This window comes from Plectropomus leopardus, chromosome 11, assembly GCF_026936395.1.
Source record: "Plectropomus leopardus strain MGB_pleo_1.0 chromosome 11, ASM2693639v1, whole genome shotgun sequence".
NCBI classification, from domain to species: Eukaryota; Metazoa; Chordata; class Actinopteri; order Perciformes; family Serranidae; genus Plectropomus; species Plectropomus leopardus.
The window spans coordinates 34,929,846-34,944,024 of record NC_142186.1 but is presented as its reverse complement, the minus strand read 5'-3'; the positions used below and the strand labels follow the sequence as shown (position 1 = coordinate 34,944,024).

The following is a 14,179-nucleotide window of genomic DNA, read 5'->3' as shown; positions in this document are numbered from 1 at the left end:
ACGGAAGTACATGAGATCATTACGTTCAGTCACACTTGTTTTGACACATACTCTTCATAGGCGTCCATAAGTTTTGTAAATTTAATATATTTTTACTCTGTTGATGAAAAAAGCATTACATTTGGTCATGAGCACATTTTGACTTGTTTAGAACTCGAAACTCAACGTTTTGGACTTGGGACTTAATTCAGAACTTAGTCGTTAAACATTACCCTGTAAAAAATGTATTAAGTTACATACCTATTCAAATTACTTATTACATTTGGTTACTCTTGAGCTGAAAAAGACCTAAAAATTCATCAGTGCATAAATGTTGCACTTTACTTTGTCTCAGCGGTTTTCTCTTTTTCTTGCACGTCAAAAAGATGTAAAGCAACACGTTTCATTCAACGTTTTAACTTTTTACTTTCATATGCAACCCCTTTGTAAAAACCAACATCTTGATTAGAAACTGCCATTTTTTATTCTCAGTAACTATGGTAATTACTGTCAGTACTAGTTACATTTAACTAGTTACTCCCTGACACTGCTTGTGACTTGTGAGTAGCGACCAGCAGCATCCACGAGACACTCACACGAGAGTCAATCTTCAGCTGGCTTTTACTGTCTGTGTCGAGCGTGTTTCCACACAGTAACAGACAATCCTGCAGAGTAAATCTCTAAAGATCGAGTGCTGATGAGAGTCCACAGTTTCTCAACCTGAACATGGGATCAAAACCTTTTTTTTGTTTTATTCTAAAACGAAACTTGAGTGAAATAATAATAAAGTTATCACAATAATAAAAACATTGCTGTCGAAAAATATTCTATGAGACCTGTTTTTTTTTGTTTGTTTGTTTTTTAAATTTGGCTACATTAGAGATAACAGCAGTAACAGACGTTTCAAATTATTAGCAAAGAGTGTGTTATTGTGACATGTAGTTTAACCCTTAGAAACCAGAGAAAACATGGAAAAATGCAATGACCAAGAAATGTCCCACAAACTGCAAGAAATTAGTCGAAGGTGACAAAGAAAATGACAGGAAAATTATTTTTAAAAAAGGGAAAAAATAATTACTAAACAAAAAAACCTACACAAAAAAAGGTATGATTGCAATTATGTTTAAAATTCTTTACAGAAAAAAAAATCATAATTTTTTTTTCTTTTTTTAAAATTTTCTGCCCTTTTTTGTTTTTACTGTTTCTGCACTTTTCTTTTTTTTTTCTTAATTACAAGCGATTTTCTCTTAACTTTTTAATTTTTTTTGTTGCTATTTTTGGGACATGTGTTTTTATATTGATAACTGCCTTCTTCCAATGTTTTTGAAAATAAAATCAAACCAATGTTGCTCAGATTTCAAAGGATCAGAAATGCTTTGAGTGATCGAAAGTCTAGAGAGGTGCTATAGAGAAGAGGATCGTGACGTCAGCGATATGGATCAGCGCAAAGCATTTTAGGACTCTGAGAAACAGACACGATTATAACGAGTGAGTACTGTACCGGTTGGTTGCGGTGATGTTCCAAAATGTTGTTTGCCAACCACGAGTAAACCTCAAAGAAGAAAGAAAAGAGACCAAGGAGGGAAAAGTGCGACTGAGTTCATCTAGTTATTCAGTTTTTCCAGTTTAAAACCAGAGATGCTGCATTATTAACTGCCATAACGTTTTCTCATGACCGGCGTGTTAAACTAATCACTAATGGAGTGCAATTTTTCAGATTTCCAGCTTGGAAAGCAAAACAATAAATCTAAGGTCGCCAGCCAAATAAAACCGCACAGCATCATGGGAAGCAGCTGGAGGACAAACAAAGATCCCCTTCAACAACATTTCGTGTGTTCACGTCATTTTCACACAGATAAATAAAAACAAGTCTGACAAAAACAACTGTTAAAAAGATGCCGTCGCCTCCGCTAGAAAACCCCTCACAGACACTAGAAAAAATTGTTTTCTTGGGTTTAACGTCACAAAACAGAGATATTTATGTGTGTGGCGAGTAAGTTAATTAACTTTTATGATTCCTGAACTGCTCCAAATTGTAGACGCTCACTCCACAAAAAGTAAACAACACTTTCGGAAAAGTTACATCTGGCAGGTTGTTAAAATAACCTGAGCGCTCCTTGTGTTCATACGTATTGAGGCCGTTTAATTGCTTTATTTTTTTAAGTAACGCTCCTTTGCTTCCTTCTTCAGCCTCTCTCGGCAGAATATGTTGCACTGGCTCTTTAGACTTCTTTAATGCAGTTTTTGGCAAATTTGTAGTTATAACTTTTTGGTGCATACCGCCACAAACCATACTGGATTTCTGGTGAGGCTGGTGAGGATGGATGTATTGGTGAGGTGTGCCCTAACGTGTTCCCAGAATGCATTGCGTCATGACGTCGTTGCCTATTGGTCCACAATGTTACAGTGAACATGAATCATATACTCGCCGTAGCTAAAGGTGTTAGTCAGAAAACTTGCCGTGAGGTAGCATCACACACGAACCGCGTGCTGATTCGACCATATGAAGAGTCACATGACTAAACCGACTGTGTCCGCAGATTCTCATCTGTAACATTTCACGCTTTTGTTTCCTGCTCGTAAAAACAAACAGCTTTTGGGTCACATGAAGCGTTTCATGATCTACAGTGTCTCAACAAATAAATAATTCACTAAGTGCAATATTCATATAAAAACCTGTAAAAAGACTACAAGGTCTGCGTCAAATGGCAGTATTTTAAGTGCCACACCACACAGCGGCAGGCGGATCAGTGGAGAGCTCGCTCTTTATCTCCGATGCTCTGTTTCTTATCCTGGAGGTCAAACCTGCCACGCGGCTTTCTGGGGAAAGTTCCTTTAATGATCAGAGTGAGACAGCAGCAACGACCCGTCACAGCTGGAAGATCTCATCCTCCCGGTCTCTCAGTTTGGTGAGTTTGGTGACAGTGAGAGGTACGACCACATGTGACGCCTGCTGCTGCGCTCTGGAAGATAACACGGCGCTCTGCGACCTTGTGAGCGGCCGCCAGTCTGACATCCTGCTGCTGCAAGCTGCTTCGAGGGCCGCAACCCTGCAAAGATTAAACAGATGAGGAGATACAGTGAGTATGTAGGCATGAGTCACAGTCGCCTGCAGTCATCGCTGGCAGCTTTCAGGGATATTCTGACAGAGCGCCTTTTTCTCTTAGAGTGTGTATTCTGCTCCGGCATCAAACAGATCTCCAGTGAATTATATGCATATACAATATGCAAGTATAAGTCTATTTTTAGTTGCAGTGTTTGGTGCCAAACTTGTTGGAAGTGTTGCATAATATGGAGATTGATGGGTGTGTCAAGTGTTTGACTTGTTATAATTTATTTAAATGATGCAAACAATGTTTATAGTGAGGTGAAGATCACTGGGTTAACACACATTTCAAAGTACAAAGATTTAAAACTCGTCCATGACGTAACAAGGATGTCTGATAAAATTTTCTATGATGATTCACAATTTGTAACACAAACATTGCTCCAGCTTAAAAAAAAGCAGTATAACTAAAAGGTCGCAGCAGGACATGGCGTCCTTATGGAAACTTTGGGATTCATGATCCTGCATGTTAACCCTTTGAAACCTGAGAAAATTGGATTGATTTCTTTCAAAAACATGTGGAGAAGTCAATGAGCAACTTAACCCAAAAATAAGCAAGTGACAAGAAAAAAGTGACAAAAAATTTACCTGAAAATAGGCACAAAAAAAGGAAAAAATGTTTTTTAAACATAATTTTAAATAGTTTAACAGTTTGTCTGTACATTTTCTCTCCCTCTTTTTTTAAAACTTATTTTGAGGTAATTTTCTTGTCACCTGTTTCTTGTCAATTTCTAGGACATTTCTTGCCAAGTTGGTCATTGTCTTTTACTAGGACATAACATGTCAACAAAAGTCATTTTGCGTCCCTGTTTTATGGCGGCTGATCTCGTCTTCTGCTCCGAGGGTAAGGAGCTCCTGGACCTCACTGTCTTCACTATTTGTGGACGTTTATGGCCGCTGTTGTTCCTCTTTGAGTTAGCTGCTGACTGCTTTTTAATTCTCCCTCAGTGGGTCACACACATAACACGCCGAAAAAATGTCACACCCGTCCTTATTGGCGGTCCTGTTTATACAGACACTGATTTTAAATCTTTTACTGCCTCCCTTGGCGGCTTAAAGATGAGACAAGTCTGTCCCCCCATTCTGCAATCGCATCTTTTACAAAGAACGGCACAGCGGCATAAAGTCACAATATTTCCTGCCTTGAACAGACAGTGTGATAGGGATCCATGATAGTAGATTTTTTGCCAATATTCAATATGCCGATATAAAAACTTGTCATTTAGCCAATAACTGATACCGATATGGATATCTCCACTTTTTTATCCCACCATATTTTGGTGTTCATCCAGTCTCTTCTGTGGTGGAATATTCTGCAAACTCTTATCGTGATGGCCCAAGTGTATGTAATATTCATTCACTGTGCAAAATCAGAAAAACACATCAAATAAAGGCAGATGTTTTGTACTTGTTCACCTTTTTCAATGATATAAAAATATAATATCAGCAGAAATCAGCACGTTGGCAGATGCTGTTATTTAATTTTGAAGCCAATATCGGCTGATACTGATAACGTGCATATTTTATTACGCAAAGAAATTAGAAAGGAAAAAATATAAAAAATAAAAAATGTATGTGATGGTAAACTAATGTTGCCACACGTCAACACGTTTGAGTTACTTTACACAACAAAATTTCACAACTTTTTCAAAACCTCCAAGGCTTTTTTTTTCTAAATCCATGACTTTTCCAGGTTCTCCATGTCTGTGGGAACCCTGTTGAGAGCAGGAAAAAAGTATCACACACTGCGGCTCCATTTCTCTTCAATCCAGATGCCGTTTGGGCCTTCAGGCCTTCATCAGGATCATTCGTGTCTGTTGATTTTGAAAATGGCCTCGAGGGTCAAAACATCATCTGAATTAAAAAGAGATTCATCTGCAGGTGAAGTTTGTGATACTTCTCTCCTGCCGTCAGGTGTTTGATTTGGACCGTAAACAGTAAAAACAGGTCGGAGCTGGATTTAGTTTCGTCCTTGTGTCTTTGATGATTCCGTTTCCTGTCTGTCGTGTTTTATTTCTTGTTCAACTGTAGCTTAACTCAGAGAAAAAGATTTCCATCTCAAGGGACTTAAAAATAAAATATGAATTATATTAGCACTTGAAATTAGGGGTCCACAGATCATCGGCCTGGCTGATTACCGGGGCCGATATTTGGCATTTTGACGATTATCTGTACGGGTGATTGCTGATAAAATTAATTAATAAAAAGGTGCAAAGAGAGTGTCAGCATGGGAGGAACTTTACCTTTTTTAAACCTCAGGGAGATATTTTTGTTGATTAATATTTTTTTAATTTTCACTTGACTTTATAAAAAGAAGTTGCACAGTACTTGTTTTAGTGTTGATTAAACATTTACTTAAGTTATTTAAAGTTTTGAGTCATTTTTAATTCCAAATTCTAAATACTGACAGAAATTTTTATTTTTATTGTAAATGCATATCAATTCGAAATATTGTTTATTGGTTTCATTAGCTACTAATAATTGGTAGTTGTATTTTAATTAGGGCTTGTAAATACATACATTTAAAATTCTAATTTTCAGTTTTTATTTATTTTTTTATATTTAATGTTTAATTCCTGTACATTGAGAGTAAAGCTAACCAGAGTCAAATTCCTTGTTTGAGTAAGCATACTAGACCAATAAAGCTGATTCTGATTCTTGTATCAGCCCTGAAAAAGCGATACCGGTCGACCCCTTCTTGAAATGCCGATCAGGACCAAGAAGGAACTAAAACAGAAACTGACAGAAATATGAAGGGAGCTGTGTGGAGAAGCAGGCAGTGAGAGCTTTGTTTTCGTACCTTTTCTCTGCCTCTTGGCATCCTCTGACAGCAGCCTGCTTGGACTGACTGATCAGGCCGTCCAGCCTTTTCAGAAAGTCCTCTGGAGTGAGGTCCCTGTTTCTGTCGTCGCTCCCTGACCGCCCATTCTGAGCAGATTCAAAGCTGGCGCCGTCTTCTTCACTGTCCTGCTCAGCTACATCCCCCCCGTTACTGCAGCGCTGCGCGTCTGACAGCACGGGGATCCACAGGGACTTCTTCAGGAATATTGAGTCGTTGGTGTACAGCCTGTTTGCTCTTTTGATTTGTTCCATCTGAAAGAGAAGACTACCTCATCAAAACTAGATTTCAGCTAAAGCTAATCTAGCTTATTTCTAAAGACGATGGTTGATAATTTTTGCTTTATTTTACTGAAATTAGGAGCACTCATGCAAATTGACAACAATTACATAAATAAATGATTGTTTATGCTATTTTGCTTGTGACTTTTAACACAAGATACAACTTTTATTTTACTGAGCAACAATAACACATAAACACATTACAACAAGAAGAATATTTATATAAATGGTATTTAGCAACTGTTCTGTTCTGTTTGTCAGAAGGAGGTGAAATCTGCAGTGAATTAAATACAATTCACAGCCACTCAAAGTCGCATGTCCCTCCTTTTCAGTCATTCATTCATTTTCTGTAACCGCTTGTCCTCGTAAGGGTGCATGTCCCTCCTCTCAAACCAAAATAAAAAAAGTAATACCTGACCAGTGCTTAAAAAATATACTTAACATGCCTCATTTTTACTAAATACCTCAATTCAATGTTGTATGCCCCTGCCCTAAAGCCAAATAAAAACAAAAGTCCCTCCCCAGCTCTCAAAAATTAAAAAAATAATAAAAATACCTTGCTCACCCTTTTTACACCACATCCTACCTCCTCATAAATAACAAACAACATTGAATATTAATTTGTATATCTGGATATGACAAAAAAGGATATTCCCAGAGACATAATAAACTGCATTTCTAGTATTTACTTTAAATTTTGATTTAATAAATTCAAATGACTTAAACAGATAAATGTGTACTTACAGTGACTCCATATTTGAGGGCCAGGCCTTGCAGAGTCTCTCCGGGCTGGATCTTGTGTTCAATCCGTCTCTGGTGAACCGGAGAGAGCGGGGACCGGACCAGACTGCCGTAAGACCTGGTGCGGCTCCCCCGGAGCAGGCCGTTTCCCCCGGCCGGCACAGAGGCTCGCTCCGCGGACATGATCGTGGAAAACTTGGCGTGAAGTTGTCGACCCGAGCGGACGGCGGTAAACTGGTTACCAGTTAACTTTCACGTTGTTCCCATCGTGATAATAAAGCTGACGTCACCGACACGACTCACTAAACTAGCAGCTTAGTTAGCATGCTAGCTCAGTTATCAACCTCAACTAGCTGATTAACGCGGTTAGTTTGTGTTTTCAGAGAGTTAAACTGTTTGTGCCGCCGACTGAGGAGCCTAACACACCGTTACCGACATCAAGTTACTTTACAACAAGTTTCACCTACCGGATCTGTCAAACAACGGCCGAAAAGTTGCAGATAAAGTTGTTGATGTTTTCATGTCTCGTGCAGTCAGCTGTCTGCTGTTGCCATGGCTGCCGGGTTCGGGTCCCACGAGGCGTCACGAGCGCTGCGTTCATAACTGTTGGAAAAAACGCAACTTAGTGAAACCTTCAATAGAAAGTGGTTTACAACAACGCAGAAAATTAAACTATAAACTACTACTAATAATAAATATTTAAAATTCCATACTGGTTTAATACTGATCCTATCTATCGTTCTTTGTAAAGATTGGAAATTTAAAAAAAACAAAAAACAAAAAAACTCTTGAACCATGTACAGAAAACTATATTAATAATTAAATTTAATTAATGAATTATATAAATTATATTACAGAAAAAATACCCATTCTACTTCTTCTTGTTTTTTTAAACAATGTATTTATTTATTTTAATTTATTCACTGTTTTTCTTTTACTTTTTCCCAGGTAATTCCCTTGTGACTGTTTTTTTTTTTATTTAAAAACACAAACATATTTCTGGTATTTTTTTTTAGCCATGTCATGTTAAGTTGCTCCTGTGTTTTTGCAAGACCGGTTTGCTCACATTTTGAAGGGAAATTACGTTGTGTCAAGTTTTCATGTATGCTGCCACCTCCTCATTTAACTGTTTGCTTTTTTAAATTTTGCAAGATGGCTTTGTCTGACCATAATGTTGACATGGCTGTTTTTGGGATGTTCGAGTTAAAATATCAACATTGGTATCCACTGCTTAACTCTGAAGTTAAAAAAAAAAAAAAAAATCAACATAAAATGGGGCGAAACGGTATTTTCAAGTAAATATCGCATTTCCCATTTTCCCCGTGACTCTGAACGCCACATTGCTACCCGGATTAGCTTGTCGTGAAGCAGAAAGCCGGCTAAGCTAACAGGTTACTGACATCTGTTTACTTTAAATATTATCAGATATAATAACAATAATGTCCTTTAAGAGGGAAGGCGATGACAAGAGCCAGCTGAACATCCTGAAGGTAAAGTTTCACTTCACGAGCTTTTCAGGAGGGAACTTTATCTCGGATTAAACATGTTGTTGTGGTTAGCATCAGGTTAGCATCCCGTTAGCTCACTAAGCTAACTGCAGTCTGGTGTTAGCCTGCTTTAAATAAATAAATTGTAAATATGCATTTTTAAAACCTTTTAAGTTATAAATCGATGAATTAACCGGTCTGGTGTTTCAGAAACGTCGCGTGGCTGACCTGCTGTCTAACTTTATTCCGGAGGATGAAGCAGCTCTGATGAAAAACGGAAGGTAAAGTTAAACACTTTTCTCTGCTGTTTGAGGCCGATAAACTCTTTAAACTCTTTTAAACTTTTTAACAAGAGGATAAAGTTGGAACATTTGATGGTGTTTTCAGGTACACTTGCCTGGTGTGTTCCTACCGGCCCGTGTTTGACACGGTTGACACGCTGACCGTCCACCGGAACGGGAAGAGACACCTGGAAGGTGACACACCTGAGGGTCCTAATTATCGTGTTTAGTTAATCCCTTAAAAACTGAGCAAACTGGTTTAATTTCTTTCGAAAACTTCGGGGGGCTGAAGGCAGCGAGTAACTTGGTGAAATTAGGATAAAATGACAAGAAAGAGACGTGGAGAAAACTTCACGTGCTGCAGCTCAGTGCAGATGCAGCTTAATGTACAGTGCGCTCTTGCGCTCTGCAAACACAGTGTGATAGTGGGATGTCGATGGGAGTCTGCATTGGTCTCAGGAAAACAGTCAGGAAAACAGTCAGGATAACACATGGAACTCGTGGATAATTAAGGTAGTTTTACTCCAAAAGTGAACCTCTTAGGTTCTAAAGGTATAATTGTAGAATGAAATATATCACAACTTGGCTCAAAACAGTGAGTTATGGTTGTTATGAGAATGTGCTACCAGTGGCCGCTTTTTTTTTTTTATTTTTTTTTTATTACAAAAGAGGTTTTGGTGTACTATTTGAAAATAAGGCAATGTGCCTGTGCCCTCAGGCCCCCAAATCACTACATCTGCCCCTGGTAATAATAATGAGAGCTCAGGGCGAGCAGCTGGATGAAACACAGAGAGATGCTTCCTGGTGTTTCTGAATAATTCATCCAAAGTCTGATTAACCTGAAACTATGTCTATCTGTCTCACTGCACTGCTGTTGGACAATCAGCTGTTTCATCTGCGATCCTGTTTCATCCTGCTGGCAGCGGGGATCCTCTCTGTGTCATCCCTGCTGCCAGTGGAGATCCGCGATGTGTTTGAGATCCCCGCTGCCAGCTGCGGTGTTGGAGATCCACGCTGTCGGACATCCGCGCTGCCAGGCCCTGTTGAAGATCCTCGCTGTCTGAGGTCCGCACTGCTAGCGGCCATGTCAGAGATCCACGCTGTGTTGGAGATCCCTGCTGCCAGCGGCCATGTTGGAGATCCACGCCATTTTACTATTTTCTTGTTAATTCTCAGGTCATTTCTTCTTTGTTGCTAATTGCCTTCTTCCCATGTTTTTGGAAGAAATCAAACCAATTTTCTCAGGTTTTACAGAGTTAATAATTATGCATTTCAATGTTTTTTTCAGTACTACACAGTAAATGCCTCTGTGAGTGATCCATAAACTCGGATACAGTGATGATCAAATTATGGGATGATTTTGTTGCTTTGCTGTCTACAAATGGTTAGAGAATAAACATTATTATTATTTGATCTGTTGTGTTTTATCAGGATTGAAATCGTTCTATGGCAAGAAAGCACGGCTGAAGAATGAGAAAACGAAACGGCAACATGAGCAGTACGTCCAGAGAGAAGAGACAGGACAGGTTGGTAACTTTGACAGTCTGGAGCAGAAGGTGTGTCTGTTCAGGTGACTCCTGTCGGCAAACACAATCTCCTGATGCATCAAGTTAGACTGAAAAGATAACTGTCAGGAGTCGCTGAGTGAGTCATCATCAGAGAAAAACAACACGAGATGAACAAACGTCGTCTCTGACTGACTGTTCAGCCGTGTTGTTGTCATAGTGTGACCCTGATAAACGCTTGACAAAAGTTGGTGTCTGTTGTGGAAAAGATAAACAACATTTGTGGTTTTGTGTTGTGTTTTAGGAAGCCTCCTGTTCAGCTCCATTACTAGAACAAACACGATGGGTCACACATCATGCTCTGTTGAAGACCGCACCGTACAACAGCTGCCACACAAAAACCAGGTGGGTGAGAGGGTTTTAGAAAATACACACTCTACATTAACAAATATTCAAAAACACGATTTTAAACATAAATCTGTCATCATTTTCAAGTACAAAATCTGAAAAGGGACCACCGAGGATCGTCTCAGATCACAACAGCAACTCTTCCATCGAAACAGCAGCCGAGCAAGAAAAAGCTGCACGGAAACCTGAAGGGACAAACAGTTTATCACAAAATACTACAAGTAGCTGCACATCAGGTAAAGGAGGATAACGAGAACTGTGCTCTGATTAAATTTTAACACTATGAAACCTGGAACGACATCTTACACATACATTTAAACCTTTGAAAACCTGAGCAAACAGGTTTGATTTTTTTTTAAAAAGGCACTGAGCAACTTGGCAAGAGATGTGCCACAAATTGCAAAACTAACAAAGATAGAGATTATTAAAAGTAAATAATAATTTAAAAAAGGAAAATAATTATATAAATATATATAAATATTATAAATTATTATATAAATGATTATAAATATTATATAAATATTATAATGGTTTTGAATAACTTATTTCTCTGTATTTATTCAGTTATAGTTTTTTTTCTATTTGTTTTCATTTTTATTTTTTGTCAAATTGCAAGATATTAGGAAAAGTTGATGAGGAGATAAAAATAATTTTATTTCAAGTTAATGATATTTTAAAAAAAGGAAAAATTTCCTGAAAACTATATTTATAATAATTGTGATCAACTACATTTTATCTGTGTATTTATTCATTCACTGTTTGTCTTGTTTTTGTTTGTTTTCCTTTTTTCTTTCTTTTTTTACAAAATGCAAGAAATTAGGAAAAGTTAACCAGAAAATGATGAAAGAGATATATAGACAGAAATTATTTTAAGTTAATAATAATACAAAATACGGAAAAATGTCCAGAAAATTATTATAATTATTATTATACTATTTTATCTATATATATATTTTTTGTAACTCATAACTTGTAATTTCTCTCTGCATTTTCTTCAGCCAGTGAAAGTTCAGATGCTTGGACAGACACAAAGGGAGCTGCAGAGCCTCTAACAGCTCAGAGGAGGAGAGAGCTGGAGCACTACCTCAAACTCAAAAGGTACATGGCTGTTCTTCTTTTGTGTGTATTTTCACTACAGCCTGTCAGCTTTGTATATGTGACCTAACCAGCCTCATGTTTTCTCTGCTCTTTATCTCACTTTGTGTGTTTCTCAGTGACGGGTGGCTGCAGGACCGGAGCGGCCGCTGGGTGAAAGACGAGAACGTGGAGTTTGACTCAGATGAGGAGGAGCCTGCTTCACTTGCACCCACAACTCACTAACCCTTTTCCCACAGAGATGGCGCAAAAGAGCCACTACAAAGTCCCTTCTTTGACACAGACCCAAACAACTGCTGCTTCAGTGTGTGATTTTAGACAGCATGTCGGCATCGCAGAAACCAAAGAAGCATGACGTTAAACACAACAGTGTTAATTTGTGAACATTTACTGACACTGTTCTTCTTGTTTGAGTCAGCTGCTGCTATTCCTGGCACTATATTCCTGCTGAGAGTTAAAGAGGCTACTGAGAGAACTGTGGGAAAACACAGATTAACTTGTACCACAGTGGTACGTTCAAAGGCCACAGTGCTGTTGAAAACAGCTCGAGTTGCATGTACAATAACTGTTGTAGACGGATCTGTACCCTACAACAACTTTTTATTAAACTGTATTTTTTTTTCTGTGCAGCAGCTGTGTAATTGTGGGACTCACTCTCACAGTCACCAGTCATCAGCAGCTGTTGATGCTTTTACTTTACCAGCTGATTCTGTATAACACTGATACTCAGTTTACAGCCTGCAGGCCAAATCTGGCCCCGAACCATTTTTTAAATCACAATAAAAATAAAGTGATTCACACTGAGAATTGTTTTTGTACTTTTAGTATCCATACGGTGCCTGAGTGCATAAAACAGCAAAAATACATCAAAATAGAGCTTGTTCTGAAATTTGAAAGGCCAATGATAAGTTATGTGTAAACAGTTTCTGTTTATGATAAATGGCGTGATTTGGCAGGCCCCCAGGTTTGAAAGGCCTGTTTTCATTGAAAGTACCTGACATTTTTAAAGAGAAAAAAAATGGCCATAAAGAAAAGAGCATCACCCCCCCCCCATAAATAACAGAATATCTGAATTATATTTTTTAAGTAATACATGCTTTAAAAAAAAACATATATTGTAATGAAAAAGAACCGATACGGAGTATCAATGGTTGTTTCAGAGAATGTTTGGTCTTTAAATTTGCCTCAAAGTCAAAAGTTGTTTGAACCCTGTACATTAATCTGGAGGTTTGTTTACAACCTGTCTGTCTGGTTTAGAGTGGCTCTTGTCTTTTCTCACAAGTTTTTTTTTAACATTTTTTGAAACATACTGAAGTGACCAGCGTCAGCCTCATGTGTCGCTCAAGGACCCTCCAGGATCCGCAGAGACGTGCTGAAAGCTGAACAAACACTTAACTTTCTAACCTACAGTCTGAGAATGAGTCTGTTTTAACCCTTTAAATTGAGTTCCCTCTCCTCTCTGGTTGGTCTAATCCTCCGTCAGCTTCACTGTGAATCAGCAGCTGATTGGCTGCTGGTGCTAATCTGAGTGATGAAGCCGCCGCTTGGCGTTCTTCACAGGGTGTTCGCTCAGCACACGCGGCATAAATTGGATAACAGCGTCGGGGTCAGTGGGACTTAACATGGGTTAGTTTCTGATGACACCGCTAATATGTGTCGAAAAGCACGCTCACTTCATTACTTTAGAGCTCAGGGCGCCAACGTCAATCACATGACCACGAGCCGCTCTATACGTTGAAGGTGTTTGGCACTCGTGACTTGGCAGGATGACGTGTCAAAATTTAACAGTGTTTAACTTCTGGTGACCTTTAATATCACTGCTGCCAACTTACAGTCCTGCTATGACGCAAATCTGATTTAAAAAGAGAGAAAAATGACACACAATATGGCAGATATGTGTGTCACAGCATGCATGGCGCTCAGCGTTACAATCCTAAAATACACCTGTTCTCTGAGCGACGACCATCAGAGAGAGAAACCCTCAGAATAGACTGCAGCAAAGCAACGCTGACTTTAACTCTGAAATCTGTGGCTTGATTTCTTTCAAAAACATGGGAAGAAGGCAATAAGTAATTTACCAAGAGATGACCCAAAAATTTATAAGAAATTTGTAAAAAGATGAAAGAAACTTACCTGAAAGGTAAGAGAAAGGAAAGAAAAGTGATAGAACAAAAACAGAAAATTATCTGAAAAAAATCCTAAAATAAAACTAAAAAGTCAACATAAAATAATGATAAATAATAGTAACAACTATAATAATTTTAAAATAATAATTCTGAAATCAATCAAATTTTGTTTTTCTAGCTAAGGTGTACATCATTTTCTTGTCACCTTACATATATATATATATATATATGTGTGTGTGTGTGTGTGTGTGTGTGTATATATATTTTAATTAAGTTAGATTTTGTAATTTGCAGGATATTCCAAGTTGTTGATTGCCTTTTTAATTCCATG

At 38.2% G+C, this 14,179-nt stretch overlaps 2 protein-coding genes across 2 annotated transcripts; one reads left to right on the top strand and one right to left on the bottom strand.

Moving 5' to 3' along the window:
• Nucleotides 1-887: 887 nt before the first annotated feature.
• Nucleotides 888-8,969, bottom strand: lysmd1 (LysM, putative peptidoglycan-binding, domain containing 1). The gene is made up of 4 exons (XM_088084709.1): nucleotides 8,831-8,969; nucleotides 6,950-7,549; nucleotides 5,886-6,178; nucleotides 888-3,029 (listed from the first exon to the last, which is right to left on the bottom strand). The coding sequence occupies exons 2-4, from the start codon at nucleotides 7,127-7,129 to the stop codon at nucleotides 2,849-2,851; spliced, it is 654 nt and encodes a 217-aa protein (XP_087940835.1). The 5' UTR covers nucleotides 7,130-7,549; nucleotides 8,831-8,969; the 3' UTR covers nucleotides 888-2,848.
• Nucleotides 8,268-12,529, top strand: scnm1 (sodium channel modifier 1). Its single transcript, XM_088084708.1, has 8 exons — nucleotides 8,268-8,436; nucleotides 8,644-8,714; nucleotides 8,821-8,909; nucleotides 10,146-10,240; nucleotides 10,524-10,624; nucleotides 10,715-10,863; nucleotides 11,626-11,725; nucleotides 11,842-12,529. The coding sequence occupies exons 1-8, from the start codon at nucleotides 8,386-8,388 to the stop codon at nucleotides 11,945-11,947; spliced, it is 762 nt and encodes a 253-aa protein (XP_087940834.1). The 5' UTR covers nucleotides 8,268-8,385; the 3' UTR covers nucleotides 11,948-12,529.
• The last annotated feature ends 1,650 nt before the right edge of the window (nucleotides 12,530-14,179 follow it).